This window comes from Cephus cinctus, unplaced genomic scaffold (assembly GCF_000341935.2).
Source record: "Cephus cinctus unplaced genomic scaffold, Ccin1 Ccin1_scaffold1583, whole genome shotgun sequence".
NCBI classification, from domain to species: domain Eukaryota; kingdom Metazoa; phylum Arthropoda; class Insecta; order Hymenoptera; family Cephidae; genus Cephus; species Cephus cinctus.
Genome location: NW_014333889.1, coordinates 257,496 through 272,804, shown reverse-complemented (window position 1 = coordinate 272,804; position 15,309 = coordinate 257,496). Strand labels below are relative to the sequence as shown.

At 34.2% G+C, this 15,309-nt stretch overlaps 5 protein-coding genes across 8 annotated transcripts; 3 read left to right on the top strand and 2 right to left on the bottom strand.

Moving 5' to 3' along the window:
* Positions 1 to 707: 707 nt before the first annotated feature.
* On the top strand, positions 708 to 4,340 carry LOC107273361 (minor histocompatibility antigen H13). Its single transcript, XM_015751475.2, has 7 exons — positions 708 to 796; positions 937 to 1,248; positions 1,647 to 1,757; positions 1,836 to 1,918; positions 2,002 to 2,176; positions 2,250 to 2,743; positions 2,837 to 4,340. The coding sequence occupies exons 2-7, from the start codon at positions 1,057 to 1,059 to the stop codon at positions 2,898 to 2,900; spliced, it is 1,119 nt and encodes a 372-aa protein (XP_015606961.1). The 5' UTR covers positions 708 to 796; positions 937 to 1,056; the 3' UTR covers positions 2,901 to 4,340.
* Positions 4,341 to 4,541: 201 nt separating this feature from the next.
* LOC107273368 (proteasome subunit beta type-2) lies at positions 4,542 to 5,668 on the bottom strand. Its single transcript, XM_015751488.2, has 3 exons — positions 5,357 to 5,668; positions 4,881 to 5,237; positions 4,542 to 4,787 (listed from the first exon to the last, which is right to left on the bottom strand). Exons 1-3 carry the CDS (start codon positions 5,445 to 5,447, stop codon positions 4,612 to 4,614), a joined length of 624 nt encoding a protein of 207 aa, XP_015606974.1. The 5' UTR covers positions 5,448 to 5,668; the 3' UTR covers positions 4,542 to 4,611.
* Positions 5,636 to 6,833, top strand: LOC107273370 (cyclin-dependent kinases regulatory subunit). The gene is made up of 3 exons (XM_015751492.2): positions 5,636 to 5,948; positions 6,087 to 6,214; positions 6,352 to 6,833. The coding sequence occupies exons 1-3, from the start codon at positions 5,890 to 5,892 to the stop codon at positions 6,441 to 6,443; spliced, it is 279 nt and encodes a 92-aa protein (XP_015606978.1). The 5' UTR covers positions 5,636 to 5,889; the 3' UTR covers positions 6,444 to 6,833.
* Positions 6,834 to 6,874: 41 nt separating this feature from the next.
* On the bottom strand, positions 6,875 to 8,643 carry LOC107273367 (transcription initiation factor TFIID subunit 12). Of its 4 annotated transcripts, none has more exons than XM_025090686.1 (4): positions 8,621 to 8,643; positions 7,548 to 7,801; positions 7,298 to 7,490; positions 6,875 to 7,223 (listed from the first exon to the last, which is right to left on the bottom strand). In XM_025090686.1, exons 2-4 carry the CDS (start codon positions 7,797 to 7,799, stop codon positions 7,096 to 7,098), a joined length of 573 nt encoding a protein of 190 aa, XP_024946454.1. In that variant the 5' UTR covers positions 7,800 to 7,801; positions 8,621 to 8,643; the 3' UTR covers positions 6,875 to 7,095. The 4 variants fall into 4 exon arrangements, with proteins under 4 accessions (XP_024946454.1, XP_015606970.1, XP_015606972.1 ...); XM_015751484.2 differs by lacking the exon at positions 8,621 to 8,643 and adding an exon at positions 8,075 to 8,232; XM_015751486.2 differs by lacking the exon at positions 8,621 to 8,643 and adding an exon at positions 8,271 to 8,407 and having other exon boundaries at positions 6,966 to 7,223.
* On the top strand, positions 8,579 to 15,180 carry LOC107273363 (mitochondrial glutamate carrier 1). The gene is made up of 9 exons (XM_015751478.2): positions 8,579 to 8,716; positions 10,176 to 10,230; positions 10,889 to 10,924; positions 11,872 to 12,006; positions 12,094 to 12,243; positions 12,329 to 12,465; positions 12,560 to 12,745; positions 12,840 to 12,990; positions 13,061 to 15,180. Exons 2-9 carry the CDS (start codon positions 10,202 to 10,204, stop codon positions 13,197 to 13,199), a joined length of 963 nt encoding a protein of 320 aa, XP_015606964.1. The 5' UTR covers positions 8,579 to 8,716; positions 10,176 to 10,201; the 3' UTR covers positions 13,200 to 15,180.
* Positions 15,181 to 15,309: the final 129 nt, after the last annotated feature.

Here is a 15,309-nt window from a genome sequence, read left to right as displayed (position 1 = left end):
TGAATGTCTTTTTGTATTCATAATCGTCTTGCTAATAATGCACGAATATCAAAGTGCCAATATTATTGATAATAAATTATCTCGTTGCATTGCATCTAACGGAAGGATGTATTTACGTGAATAATAAATTATTTGATAGTCAAGCGCATGTCAAAATCTCTTCAACATCGTACGTTCCTATACGAGGCAAGCACTTGTTGAGGGACAATAATAAAGTAGGTATAACTTTAAAAGAATGCACTCCTAATTAGTCACGCGATCAAACTGTTCTAATTGATTAAGAATTGGTCTACTGTGAATCCTAAAGTGAAACGACCGTTAGACTCTTTATTTGAGCATAGATGACACACATATTAATATTGTATTAACTCGATTCCTTTTTTATTTGTAATAGATCTCCGCAACAATGGACATTATAAAATTATTTTATGTATTAACTGTATAATAGATAAGATCTCATTTTTCTCATTTTTGAAAAATTATTATTGATAGCAATGAAGTTAAGAGCACGAGATAATTATTGCGCCAAGTTCCCTGATTAGACAACAAATTACTAGAAGTGTCATTACAATCATTAGCAAAATGCTTATATTACTAAGCGCAGATTTTTATCGTGTACAACAAGGAATCTGAGCACTTTAAGGGGTACCCGGGCCACGGCGTCCATTTTTTCCATGAACCGGTAAATTATTAGACGGCTAATACGCCATCTCTTTAGCGAACCTGGCAACTAATTTTGACAGCTGTCAGTTTACTGATATACATGTTAATCAAAACGTGCGTGACTATATCTGAAGTAGGTACAGAAAATTTTCGATAATTTTTATTACTTATATCCAAAACAAGACAATAATAAATAGAACATCATTAAGTTATTGATTAATAACAATGAGTAAAGATAACCGATCGTCCAATTTTAATTGTACAATTTCTTAGAACTACACGCTGTGTGCCACGTGTAATTTAGTCCTGCGACTTGGACTTGACGCCAACTCAACTCAAGCATAGCGGCTGACTGCGGCTGACTCGTGAGCCAGTCGACTGGACGAGCCCAAGATGGCAGATACGATAAACGAGATCGTGGCCCAAGCCCAGGAAAATATTACGGGAAATGTAAATGCAACGACCACGAGGGTCCCGTCGACTCCTGAAGGAATGGCTATAGCTTATGGGAGTTTAATAGTAATGGCAATTCTGCCAATCTTTTTTGGAAGTTACCGATCCGTAAGACACCACAAGGAACAGCAGGTTAGACACAGTCAAATTCTCTTTTATTTTCCTTCTCGTTTATTGTCGGTCACTATTTTTTTTAATCTTAGCGGTTTGCATTTGTCTCTTTATAATTTCTGTGACTTTTGTGTGCTGACATTAAATTTAAACAGAGTATACATTTGTAGATAAATCATGGCAGGTTTCATGTGGCCTGGATAACAAGGCACAACTACTTTTGCTAACATATTGTTCACTGCTGTTTGAGTTTTACGATTGTCATCTTTCTGTGGATTGTTTTTTTGAAATATATTTTGTTTATTTGTGCTGAAATGGGGAAATTTAAAAAATTGAAATTTTTTTGGAGTAACTTTGCAGCCTTTGCGCATGAGTATTCATCGTTATAATAATTATTTTTGTTTACCTCTATTTTACAGAAAAAGTTTGAAGACAGTGGGGAGAAACCAGAAACTTTGTCACAGAAGGAAGCAGTGATGTTTCCTTTGGTAGCCAGTGGCGCATTGTTTGGCTTATATCTATTTTTTCAGGTAAAAAGTTTATATTTAAATCATCTTATGTTATTACCATATAGTATAAGATTAATCTTTTAACTAATATATTTTCAGATATTTTCAAAGGAATATATTAATCTACTCTTGACTGGTTATTTCTTCTTTCTTGGAGTTCTAGCGCTCTGTCATCTTACAAGGTAAATAAAGAGTTAATGAAAATTATGTCAACAAAAACTTTGTAGCTGGCTTAAAATTTAATGACTTTCTTCTCTAATTTCAGTCCGTTGATCTCATCATTGGTACCAGCCGCAATCCCAAAGACACAATATCACATTCATTTTACTGGTGCTAAAGACAATAATGTGGAGGACATTATTGATTACAAATTCAATCTGCATGATATTGTCTGTCTTATCTGTTGTTCTTTTGTTGGTGCTTGGTATCTCATCAAAAAGGTTAGTTTTCAAATGATAAATAGATAAATAAATAAAAATGTAACAAACTGAAAACTCAAATATTTTGTTACAGCACTGGATTGCCAATAATCTGTTTGGCATTGCATTTGCTGTCAATGGTGTCGAGTTACTGCATCTTAACAATGTTGTGACAGGATGTATATTGCTATGTGGTCTTTTTGTTTACGATATATTCTGGGTGTTTGGTACGAACGTCATGGTGACAGTAGCCAAATCATTCGAGGCACCGATCAAACTCGTTTTCCCACAGGATCTCTTGGAGAAAGGCCTGGCAGCTAGTAATTTTGCTATGTTAGGTTTAGGTGACATTGTAGTGCCAGGAATATTTATTGCATTGCTACTTAGGTTCGATCACAGTCTCAGTAGGAAATCCAATACATATTTCTATGCAACCTTCTTCGCCTACTTTATGGGATTACTTGCGACAATGCTGATAATGCATTTATTCAATCATGCACAACCTGCACTACTTTACCTGGTGCCTGCGTGTCTAGGAACTCCTCTATTGTTGGCTCTTGTTAAAGGCGACATCAAAGCTCTCTTCTTGTAAGTATCCCCAGTGTTTTTCTCTACTTAAGAGTTTTGCACACCATTTCAAACTAGTCAGGTTAATCATATTCTGCTTAAATTCTATTTTAGATACGAAGATCATCCATCAAAATCAAGTGAGGAAGTGCAAGTAGACGCAAAGAAGGACAAGTAATGAATAAGTACATGAATTTAAAACAGCATGATGCGAACACCGGTACGTAAACGTACCGCAATCTAATCGTCTGTCAAATTTATCTTGTTCTGCGAAAAACTGCCACCTTTCATAGTGACCAGCTAATAATCTTAAAACATCGCACGATTACTTTGTGATCATGAACAGTGAACTCTTATGATTGCAAACATTAACCTTTCTATTCGTCGAGTCGTATTAATTCTTAATACAAAAACAAAAAAAAGACATCTACTGATGTCTCATGCTGATAGCTAAGCTGTAACATACGTCTCAGATTGATAAATTATAAGAATCAATCTATCGCAAATATTCGGCGATTAACAAATTTCTCGCGCACCACGAATTACCTTCCGTTACGAATCATTTGATTTCGCCAAAGACGGAGGAATCACGTAGTGAACGAGCAATGAATTCTCGTAGATAAGAAAATAGAATTTTCAATTTAGATACCAGCAAGGAAAGAAAAGAAATTATAATAAACAATTACCTCTTAATCGACGGAAACGTTATTAAAGGTAGGTAAAGATAATGATGGCGTCCCCATAATTTATTATCCAATTAGGCCGAAGTATGTAGTAATTACTATACGAGTCATTCCAAATACGATCATTAAATGCTCGAAGACACAATGAGACGAGACACAGATCAGATACGTCAGGAGAAAATATTTACTATAGTTACTCTTTGTGTGAGCAATCACATTAGGCGAGGATTTAATCGACATTTAAAAAATACGTATATACATGCATCGAGTTCTCTTAGATGCTTGTATCAGAAAATTAAGATGCTTATATAAGAAAAAGTAAAAATCAGAAAAACCAAAGTCGGCTAATAGAATTTTTTTACAAATAATACCGACTTCAGCATCCGCGCGTGGGATTGAGAGTGCATGGATAATTGTTTGTTAGGTAATTTTTCTATGTCCTTTTATAATTAGGTGACTTGTCGTTCTTACACCGATCCGCTAGTGCGTATGTGCACATAATATTACTAAGTAATGCATAAAAGAATTGCGCGAACAATGATCGCTGTAAGTAAAATGAAGAAGCAGACAAAAACGTGACTCTAGCGCACAAGACCGAAAACATTTATTCTTCCATTGAGGTTTAAGGAGGGAGCTTTTTGATTAACGTCTTTTGGCACGACACGATTTATCTTGTTTCTGATACTTGAAAAGGTAATCAATGATATGTCACGTTACTTAAAAATTGGCTAAGTAATAAATATTATAATGTTAATCTGTAATTTATCACTTGTGATTTTTTTTTGAAACCTTATGTAGCGTTATTGATAATGTTATTATTGGGTTAAATAGTAAAACTTGCTGTCAATATGCGTCTTCTTTTTTGCTCTTTGATACTATACACGTAGTGATTTAGAAAATTACATGTAATTTAAATAAATTTCAGACATTTAAAATGGCTTGTAAGACTCTTGTTAATGGTTAGGGTGTACGTTCTTAGAATTTAGAGTTCTAATCGGGGTTCATGTAGAACGGTATGGCAGCGAGTCCCGCAAGTCGGGAAATTACCGTTTTACTGAGCGTTTGTAAAAATGTGTTCTAACGAAACAGCGTTGAATGGAGTACTAATATCCGGGGTAGACAGTAAATGCTTAGAATGCGCTTTAAATCTTTTTATTCCTAAATTCATATGGGTACACATAAAAAAGATGAATAAAACCACCGAAACTAAGCTTTCGCAGCATCTTCCACCGCCAAATTTTGTGCCGTTATTGGTTCCAATTCTGTTATTCCATCCTTTGATATTTTCTGTACCTTAAAATTCGGTAAATTAACTATGAGGCGCTTGTGAATTTCGCGGACGCATTTCTTCATCAGCACGTATGCTTGCTCCTCGGAAAGATCTAAAAAACGAAATAGAAATATTAGACAGGACTGTTGTACGGAAACAGGAAAATGATTTTTTTTTTTAATAACTGGGTAAGTGCAGTATTTACCTAAATTATGATATCTATCCAAAATTGTGAGAGAGAAGAATCCACCATAGCCATGAGCTGCGTATGGTACTTTTATGGAGGATGCAAGATAGTCTATGAAGTACAATTCAGGACCAGTTTCATCATCATAACCTGCCATAAGTAAATTGACAAAGTAAGGAGTTCTGGTGCGAAGGTAATCAGCTAAGTTTCTCCTGGTAAAGCTGGCAGCTGCCTTCGGAGATAGTTCATACCCATTACGCATTTTATACAATTGTATATTCTTGCCAATATACTCTGAGAACTGAGTTGTATCTCCAGATTCTCCAGACACGGCCATCACAAGCTTATTAGAAATCTTATGGATCTTTTGCTCATCTAAAATAGGGAGGAACAAAAATCGTTAAATATAATCATGCATTTCAATGTTTAAGCAAAATAGAAATAATGATAAAGGTTAACCAATATTTTGAAGTTTAAAATTAAATTTTAATTACCACTTTTCATGACCATAATTGACTGGGCATTTGTCATATCGGCTGCGACCAACACAAAGTCTCTAAATTGAATTCCAATTAAACACTCCATTTTCTTCGTTAATATTTTACTATTCAAGAACAAGCGGTCAGTTATTCTGAAAAACGCCTGTCACTCGAATATGGCCGAAGACATGTTTGTTCCCCGACCAATGTGGCCAACAATCCCAAATCTCCATAAATGCCAACAAATTACTAGACACAGGGATTTTTTACGAAAAAAGAACAAAACAGGATTGGTGGCGTCCCTGAAAAAACCGTCTTTCTTTTATTTTATACGTCGCGAATTTTCGAATGACTTTTCGAGCGCGAAGTCCATCAAGTCTGTAATGACAACCGGATACTCTGAAAATATACCGATTGCTTGACATATTTTTTTGTCTGTCTTGATTACCATTGTTTTTTAAAATGGTTAATTGCCTATGATACTCCGAACGACCGACATTGTAATCGGCGTGTTTAAAAACGTTGCCTCGTGACATACGCTCAGCAAAATGCCAGTAGATCAGATTCAGTATTCAGAAAAATACAATGATGACAAATATGAGTACAGGTTAGTGAAAATCTTGACATTTAACTTTTTTAGTGCGACTGTAATCCTTCAATTTTTGCCACGTCATAGCACTTATTCCAACAAGCGAAATTATTTGTAAGTATAAATATGTTGTCTGATTACCAAATGTTATTGTAGACACGTTATTCTACCAGCTGATTTAGCCAAGCATGTACCCAAATCTCATCTGATGACTGAAACTGAATGGCGTAACTTGGGAGTTCAGCAGAGCCCAGGATGGGTTCACTACATGATGCATGGACCAGGTATAATGAATACTTAGTGCCGAATAGTTGTATCATTATGATAGAGTTAGCTTTGAACTTTCTTAAATAATTATATATTTTTAAATATTGCTATTGAACAGTCACGTCATTATTTTCTTTTTACTTTGGACTTGCAGAACCACACGTTTTGTTATTCCGCAGACCAAAGACTGATGTCCCAGTCCGAAATGGTTCAGTCCAGCAAAACCAAAACGTTTATTGCAATTAAGTTTTGTTACAAATAACTGCTTTGTTAAAAACAGTACCTACCTTCTGATGTATATTGTTTAACATACATATGACAGCATTTTGCATTGGTTGCAAACTTACAGATTTGGCAAGCTAATATGATGAGATTGTTACTTGTTTACGTATAACTCTAAGATACTACTAATAATAAGATAACATTGTACAATATTTTTCATGTAAGGTATGGCTCAAGCTGCATTGACAAACTTCAAATAGTAATTAATTTAGTATCACTCGCTCGTCCATATAATCTACATAAAAGCTAGTTTTATGTGACATGGTATGATATTTCTTTAATTGTCAAAGCTTGTCAATGCAGAATCCTCCGTCATGTGGGTGAAGGAATAAAAAATAAATTATTTTTGCATCATTTTGTAGATAAATCATTGCGACCTATGATCTTTACGTTAATTGCTGATACGAGATGATTTTTTATTATCATCAATGATATTTTATAATTAAAATTGTCATTGTACTCTACTTTTAACTGTAAAATCAAATATTTCATAATGAAAAAATATGTATTGTTGAATCACTTGTTATTAGTTACGTATTTGAAATTCATAACAAGATCAAATGTAGGAGTTTCAGAGTTTTTCAGATATAATTAAAAAAACAATGACAAGAATTATTTAATACTTTTTTATGGACTTGCGTATCAAAGCCAATCGTTGCTTGTGAGCTTCTGTAACTGTGGCTCGTTTATATGGTCGAACTTCGTCAGTGCCAAAACCAGGAATCCACATGTTCCAATTTCTCTCTGAAATGCATATTGATGCAATGAAATCATTGATGATATTAATATAATCGTTGATGATATAAATATAAGTTTACCTAAATGTAACTGTACATCTTTTACTTCTACTGTATTTGCATGCCTGTGCTTAGCTAACAAACAAGCAGCATTTACAGTTGTCTCAACAAAATCATCTGCCAGCTGTAAGAGTATTTCTTCGACTTCTTCATCTAATTGCTCTGTAGGATCTACTTCTCTCACTAAATCTTGTAACCTTGTCTTCGTAAGAAACTAAAAAGAAACAATGAGTCAAATTCTTTACAACAATTATAAAATGAACTTTCTTACCTGTGGAAAGTCTGTAGATGAGCTTGACATCGATGACTGTTGTGCCTGCTGAACTTTTGTTGGGTGAGATGCAAATGATGCCTGTGGAGGTTGTGTCTGAGCTTGTAAAGTCTGCACTGTATTATTACTCTGAAGTGTATTCAATGCTGGTGCTGGAGGATTACTTGGACCAACTGACTGAAGATTTCCCAATGCAGAATTCATATCTGCATTTCCAGTACCAGTTTGCATAGAAGACACTTGCTGAGCCATTTCTACATAAAATAACAAACTTGAACTTATTAAAGTTATCAAGAACAAACATGCTATTTTTAAATACATGACATTGACATCAAAAAGGTTTCAATTTGACAAAATACATAACCACAAAATTGCAAATAACATAATTTGCCGAAAAACAGAGGAACGATCATTTTTTTTAATTCTTATCATTGAACAACAAAGAAAACATTCTCCGCCTTTTCCTCAGGAAAAAAATTTTCCAGCAGCTACAAACCTCTTTAGAAAGTTCTATTCTTTACGATTACCTTTTGTTTGAAACTTCAAAACCGCGAGAACATCAACTACAGGCTTACAAACTTGCATCAAACATTAGTAATTTCAGAAACAATCAGAATACCTCAAAATCTCTATAACATCGAATTGTCCAATTGAATACTATTCACCCAACATTTTCACTTATCCCAAATATCCACTAAAGTAATGCAAAGGATAATAAATTACCTAAATACAGTTACCATCGACAAATCATAAGATCCATCAAAAAAGTATTACAAACAATAGATGTCGGTACACGTAATTCAAGAGGCGAATGAAGTAGTATGTAGATTTAATTTGACCCAAACTTCAAGTCATTCCTGGCAAGAAGCCGATACGTATTATGGGGTTTGTGCCGTTGAACTGGGTAGTTACATGCGCGCCGTCGTGTAAAGTGGGACGTTATACCTTAACGTCTCCGAATATCGTATTCTAGCGAAAAATTGAATTTCATACACATTCTCTGTCATCAAACGTTCGAATTCATTCTGCTCCAAAATCATTCTCATCCAACTCCAAGAAAGCATATAACTCACGAGAAAATCAGCTCCAAGTTATTCCTCTTTCCGCTGCTACTCCAGTTATCGCTTCTGCCGACACTGCTATTTGACGTCCTCGTATAAAGGGCAACGGTGAGTCGAATTATTTAACATTTTACACGCATTAATTTCGGTACCTCATAGAAACTAACGATCAGTCGAGTGCTTAGACTGACTTAGAGTGCTCTGCAATGATTAAGTGTTCCGTGTCTTTATTTATTTTATATGTTAGAATATTATATATTGGTATATACTTGACAGATGGGCATCGATCGCATGGGCATCTGTCTTAACGAGAATTTTCAATGATTCCTGCATAACTCTAGATGCTCGCTTGTGAATACTCGTTGGAAGAAAGAAATACATGTATGGCGAACAGTAGAATTTTGTTTTATAATTTCTTGTCTCACGAGATACGTGAGACTTTAATTCTGAATTTTTGGTTAGTAGCTTGATTAGTGCGAATTTCTTTCGACTATTTGGTAACGAGTTATTGATCTAATTCATTTGTGTATATAAACGTTTTACTCAGATTTTGAGTTTCTAATTTTGCACACTGACGATATGATGATTTTACTTTTATCGTTTAGCTCTCGAAATCTATCTCGAGTTTTATTTTAACATTGATTACGACTTCTGGTGATCGTCCAAAGAGATTCTCATTCTTACGAAAAAACATCAGTTATATTTTGGCTCGATAAACTCTTCTTTGAATATTATATACATACTTATGTATGTCTTTATCTATAGGTATATTTACGCATTACGTAATACTGCATTGCATAGTATTTACGAGCCCTCAGTTTTCCCTCAGTTTCATGTTTTTCCTGTGTAATAAAATTTCGATTTTCGTATCGCGCAAAACAATATTTCTACCTTATATCGACGTTTGGTATCTTCAAATGCACGTGGCCGTATGCTTCCTCAATTTTGGATAATAAAAATCTGTTTTACGATAACAAATTCACAGAAATTCCTCGTACGATTTTTGTAATAATCGTCTAATAAAATGCACTATATACATATAAAAGCTGTTACTCATGAAAAGTATAATCTTTATTATCAGCACCTAATTCGATTCTTTTTATAATTATGTCGTATAGCCATTCCGCGTCTGTTTAATAAGTGATTTATAATTTTGGCAAATTTAATTACTAATTAAGACTGTATCTAATAGGGGAAGGGGGGTTATCATAAGTGGTATAAAATCACGTTTCAATGCCTGAAGGTTATCAACAAATTGCTTGAATCTGAAAGATAATTAGAAAATACTTTAAGATGGGCAATCATTCGCAACGTAACTGCAGCACAATCACAAGGGCATAATTTTATTGTCACTCAAAAAAAAATCACCGTTATCGCTTTACTTATTGATAAATCAAATTCCTTGTCGCGAAGACTTATCGTTATCAGAGTATTTACCTACATGGTGTGCATAAAAGGGTTTAAGGTTCAAAAGAGGGATGCAAAGGATTTATCATATTCTTAAGCTTGCTTGGTGATATGCAATAGAATGTTTTCTATTTACCATTTAATGACTCCTCGTTTGCAGATCCAGATTAACAGCTAGAATCATCAATGGCAGACAACAGTGAAGCCGCAAAACCGTAAGTTAAACCGATCGATTATCATTTTCATTTATTATATTAGGTACAGTAACTATGCAATTGGCTTCATAATATATTATATAAGCCGAATGACGTGGAATTTCAGACCCCCTATAATATAATATTATCTATTTAGTAATGATTGATAATAACAAAATTGGGATCATTGACGTCATTTCGTTAGTTAACGTTGTTTCTAATTGTGTAGTAACCGTTTCCAAATTTTGTGCATAATTTTTTACTATACCCTAACAAAACTGTGATATAACTAAGAATGCATATTGTACATGCAGTCATTAAATTGACAAGAGATTCTCTTGATAACTTTTGTACAATTATTTACACAGATTCTTGGATGTACATTTATATATTGTACAAGTTTCATCTGTACTTTAAATTCTAAGTGATGAAAGTATAGTAATACATGTACTAAACGAATTGCTGTTGTAGGAACATATGTCGTGTGACACTCAATTAGTATCATTATACCATGTAACATATGCTTAATAGAAATATACCATAGTATAGTTGACTCTCTGGAGTGTACATAGTTACGTCATTGGATTTAGTAATGTCACGTTCAATAGAATCTATTTACTTTTAATTTGAAGTCTGTGTGGTAAAGAAAGAATTAATGAAATATGTTTTTCCTTTTCAGAATTCCCAAATTGCCACCGAAGCAGCAAGAAGTCAAGTGAGTGACAAGTCATCAAAAAGAATTTTTCTATTCAACACTTCCATGATATGCAGTCTATTGACTCATTGTCTTTTCACAGTAGGCTTAACATGTTATATTTCTCACCGATCCACAGGCTTTGCTGTATTATTATAAGTATCTGTTGTGTGAAAATTGCTACTGGTATACCTAATGAGTACATGATACCTTCTTATCAAATGTTAATACTTTAATGTGAAATCAATACGACTCCGTTACCTATGTTATCTTTCTAAAATTTATTTATCTGATCGATTGTGCAATTCTAATAACAAAAGTGATCGCTTGAACATGACTCCTTATTATTGAATATAAGTGTTAAATTCTATTTCATCAACTCTGACTGCTCAACAGCTATTATAGTGAACATTGCTGCTTGGTAAACGGTCTAGTAGCGAATTAGATCCCTCACTATGTCAATGCCACAAGTATATTTAACTCTGCAAAAATTGTCGTATGTTCGTAAGAAATAGCATATATTATCGTATTCTAGTATATATTATAGTCCATTTGGCTTTGACGTGGATTGTACACAATTTATATAGATTATTGAAAATAATTAGGAGCCTTTTTGCTAGAGGTTCAATTTCATAAGTGCATATTGCGACATTGCTATTTTGTTGAATAAAATTTCGACAGTCTATTATTTTTTAATGTTAGCCGGTCTCCTGATCCTACCGGTATATATAAAGATACATTCACTCCAAAGATTCGAACAAGAATTTCGTATCACGTGAGCGTTTTCTTATCTCTAACAGATCGATGCCTGAATTATCAGTCCATTTGATTAGCACTAATGAAACATAATAGAAACATCATCCCATGTTATTAATCTTTTTATGAGATTTGTATGAAAATATGGAACAATATGTGTATTAGGATGGTAAGAATTATTTGCGTAAAAGATTAATGATTATTGTTTTCAGGCTTGTACCCAAGATCATCAATGGCGGTATTGCTGGTATCATTGGCGTGTCGGTGGTTTTCCCACTGGACTTGGTTAAAACACGGTTACAGAATCAAGTCGTGGGACCCAATGGTGAAAAGATGTACAAATCAATGTAAGTTCACTATTTGGGCTATGCAATGTCACATTTAAGATACCTTCACTTGAGATAATCTCCTTCAAAAGAATAATATTGTTGCAGGTTTGATTGTTTCAAGAAAACATACAATGCGGAAGGATATTTTGGAATGTATAAAGGATCCGCTGTAAATATTTTATTGATAACACCAGAGAAGGCTATCAAACTCACTGCCAATGATATGTTCAGGCACCATCTGTCTACAGGTCCAGGGTATGAGAGATTGGAGTTCTTAAAAAAATCTTAATATATGTTTCTTTTTAGAGTTATATTAAAAAGAATATATTAAATCCTTTAGCCAACCTCTACCACTTCCTCGTGAAATGTTAGCCGGTGGATCTGCAGGTGCATGCCAAATAGTAATAACGACACCAATGGAATTGCTTAAAATTCAAATGCAAGATGCTGGTCGTATTGCAGCTGCAGCCAAGGCTGGTACGTGTACATCAGTGTACTACTGATTTCTTTCTCTTGTTTAAAAAATTATATTTCTTATCACAATTATAATATAAATTTCGTAATATCACAGCTGGTCAGCACATTCCCAAGGTATCAGCATGGTCTCTCACAACAGATCTTCTTCGTAAACGAGGTATCCTGGGGTTGTATCAAGGAACAGGTGCAACTGCCCTTAGGGACGTGACTTTCTCTGTCATTTACTTCCCACTGTTTGCAAGATTGAATGATCTTGGTCCTAAGAGAGAAGACGGATCCTGTAAGCCATTAAAAACCATTATCGTATCCCTCATATATTTTTTGTCTTTAAATAATATTAGTTCAAGCTTTGCAATACCTTTTTCTTCTTGCAGCTGTCTTCTGGTGCTCCTTCTTAGCTGGTTGTGCTGCCGGCTCGACCGCTGCCTTACTAGTTAATCCATTTGACGTAATCAAAACGAGATTACAAGCAATCAACAAAGCACCCGGAGAGCCAACGTATAATGGCGTCCTGGATTGTATAGGGTAAGTACTAAAATCGTTGTTATTCAAGTAATCTTCTGTACAATCATATAAGGGCTTCTGTACTTTTTAGAAAAACATTGAAGAACGAGGGACCCACGGCATTCTTTAAAGGGGGTGCTTGTCGTATGATTGTAATAGCGCCATTATTCGGTATCGCTCAAACCGTTTACTACCTCGGGGTAGCGGAGCGACTCATGGGTCTCAAATAAAAGCGTTGTCGACGTTTTCGTCGTCGTTCTAGAAAGTTACTCACGCTTGTGGGTCCGCGCGAGAAGCAGACAATAATACAAGTATTTTTAGGAGTAAAGCTAATTTCTATTATATTGGGAATCTCAGCACCAGTCTGGCCATGCGACGACTGCTCGGTCGATTTACAGAGAAATGAGGGTATCGACTGGAGACTCAGTTTCCACTAAATATTAAATGACGACAGTGGGAATTGTGGTAAGAAAATAGAAATGAATCTTCCAGATCAAGAAATTAACTTCAACACTGGTTATACACGCAGTGCTTCAGTAGCCACTTGAGGAAGATTTTTTTTTATATAAACATACTTTGCAAATAGTATCATTTTGCTAGAATAATTTTTGTGTGGATTGTATTGCCACTAACAGATGCTTAATGCTTGTATTTTCACAAACATTCTTTTTGAGAAGTGGACTGTAAGTCTTGATTTATAACTATTTTTATTTGTGCCATTAGTAAATGATAAGTGACGTTAAAGCAAAGCAAGTGTCTGCAATGAGATTCAAGAAATTGTAGATAATTTTAATCAGTGTCCACAGGCAGATACCGATTATTGAATTAAACAAGGAAGTGTTTAGAGTGTCAATTAAAGTCGAAGGAATTTTACTAGCCAGTCAATTAACTAAAAGGTTGACAGCATTCGTTAGAGAAACAATTTACTTTATGAAAATGTTTTTTTTTTTTCAGTGATCGATATACTCAGTAATTCTCTAGCCATCCAACCTATGCATTTTGTCTTTGTTACGAGTCCTACTATTTCTACTCTTGAACACTTATTAGACTTCATCCGATTAGCTGGAATGAATTTAATGGAACATCAAAGAAAAAGTAATACTTAGAATTTTTCGATGAAAACACTGCCCTTAATTATCCTTTGATATTAGTATAACCAATAATCTGTGCCCAATCATTGTCTATCCACTGTTTATATAAACGAACAATTACATATTTCATATCAGTACTTTCCATTGCACTGCGAAAATATCTTGGCTCAACTTGCTGAAGAAGAAAAAACCAAGTCCAGTATATATAATTTCCTTAGTAAATTCATATTCAACGACATTATAGATATTCAGACGTTTATCCTCAGTGTCGCTCTCTTCCTCTCTCCCTTCGGTATACGGTATTTACCCATTTTATTTTGTAATTTACTTTGTAAATAGCTATGCGCGCGCACTGCACGATTAGGCATATATGTAAGTTTTGATGAAATTTTAAGTGAACAGCGAACAATTACGTGAAAAAAAAAGCTTTTAAAAGCGTAAAAATGTCTAGCTCGAAATTTATGTTGCGCAATCCTCGTTGTTCCTGTTCTCATAGACGACAGAAAATGTCAACCAAGAAATTTATCTGAACTCTATAATTATTCCCTGCGATGATATTAAATTTCAATAACGCCTTGCCTGCTAATACTCATCAATTACGTTTACAAAATCGTGTTTTCTCTTTTTTAACAAAAAGATTAATCTCATCGACCCATGCTCAAATTCTCTTGTGATCCATCTGTCTCGAGCTTATTCTTTTATAATATAATACCATGTATATAATGTGACCATAATTCACACAGTCATGCGGATTTTAGTTTTTCTTTTTATAATCAATTTTATATAGTGCAGAACCTTTCGTTTAGGCGTATCTTTTACTTTTGTGGTTAGATCTTCTCTCGTGAAATTCTTCTTCTCTTATTAAAGAGAAAGAGTGCGTGGAATAAAAAAGAAAGTAAATATTACCATTAAACACAGAAAATTACTTCGTTGACTGTGCGGACAGTAAACTGGTGTGTCGGGGTTGTATTATTTATATATATATCCTAATGTTACTAATTTATAATAGTCAAAGGTATATATTGTTGCGAGAAGAATATAAATAAATAATGTTGTGTCAATCGTCAATGTAATAAAAGAAAATATATGTCCGGGTGTATCAACGATGGTTCATACTGAACTGCTGTATTATTACGACTTGCTGATATAAAACCGAATATAATTTTATCCTGTCAGCAAATTCTGATTAAGATTAAATTATTATTGTTCTTGTTGCAATCTTGTTCTTTCTTTGTTCACACTACTTCAA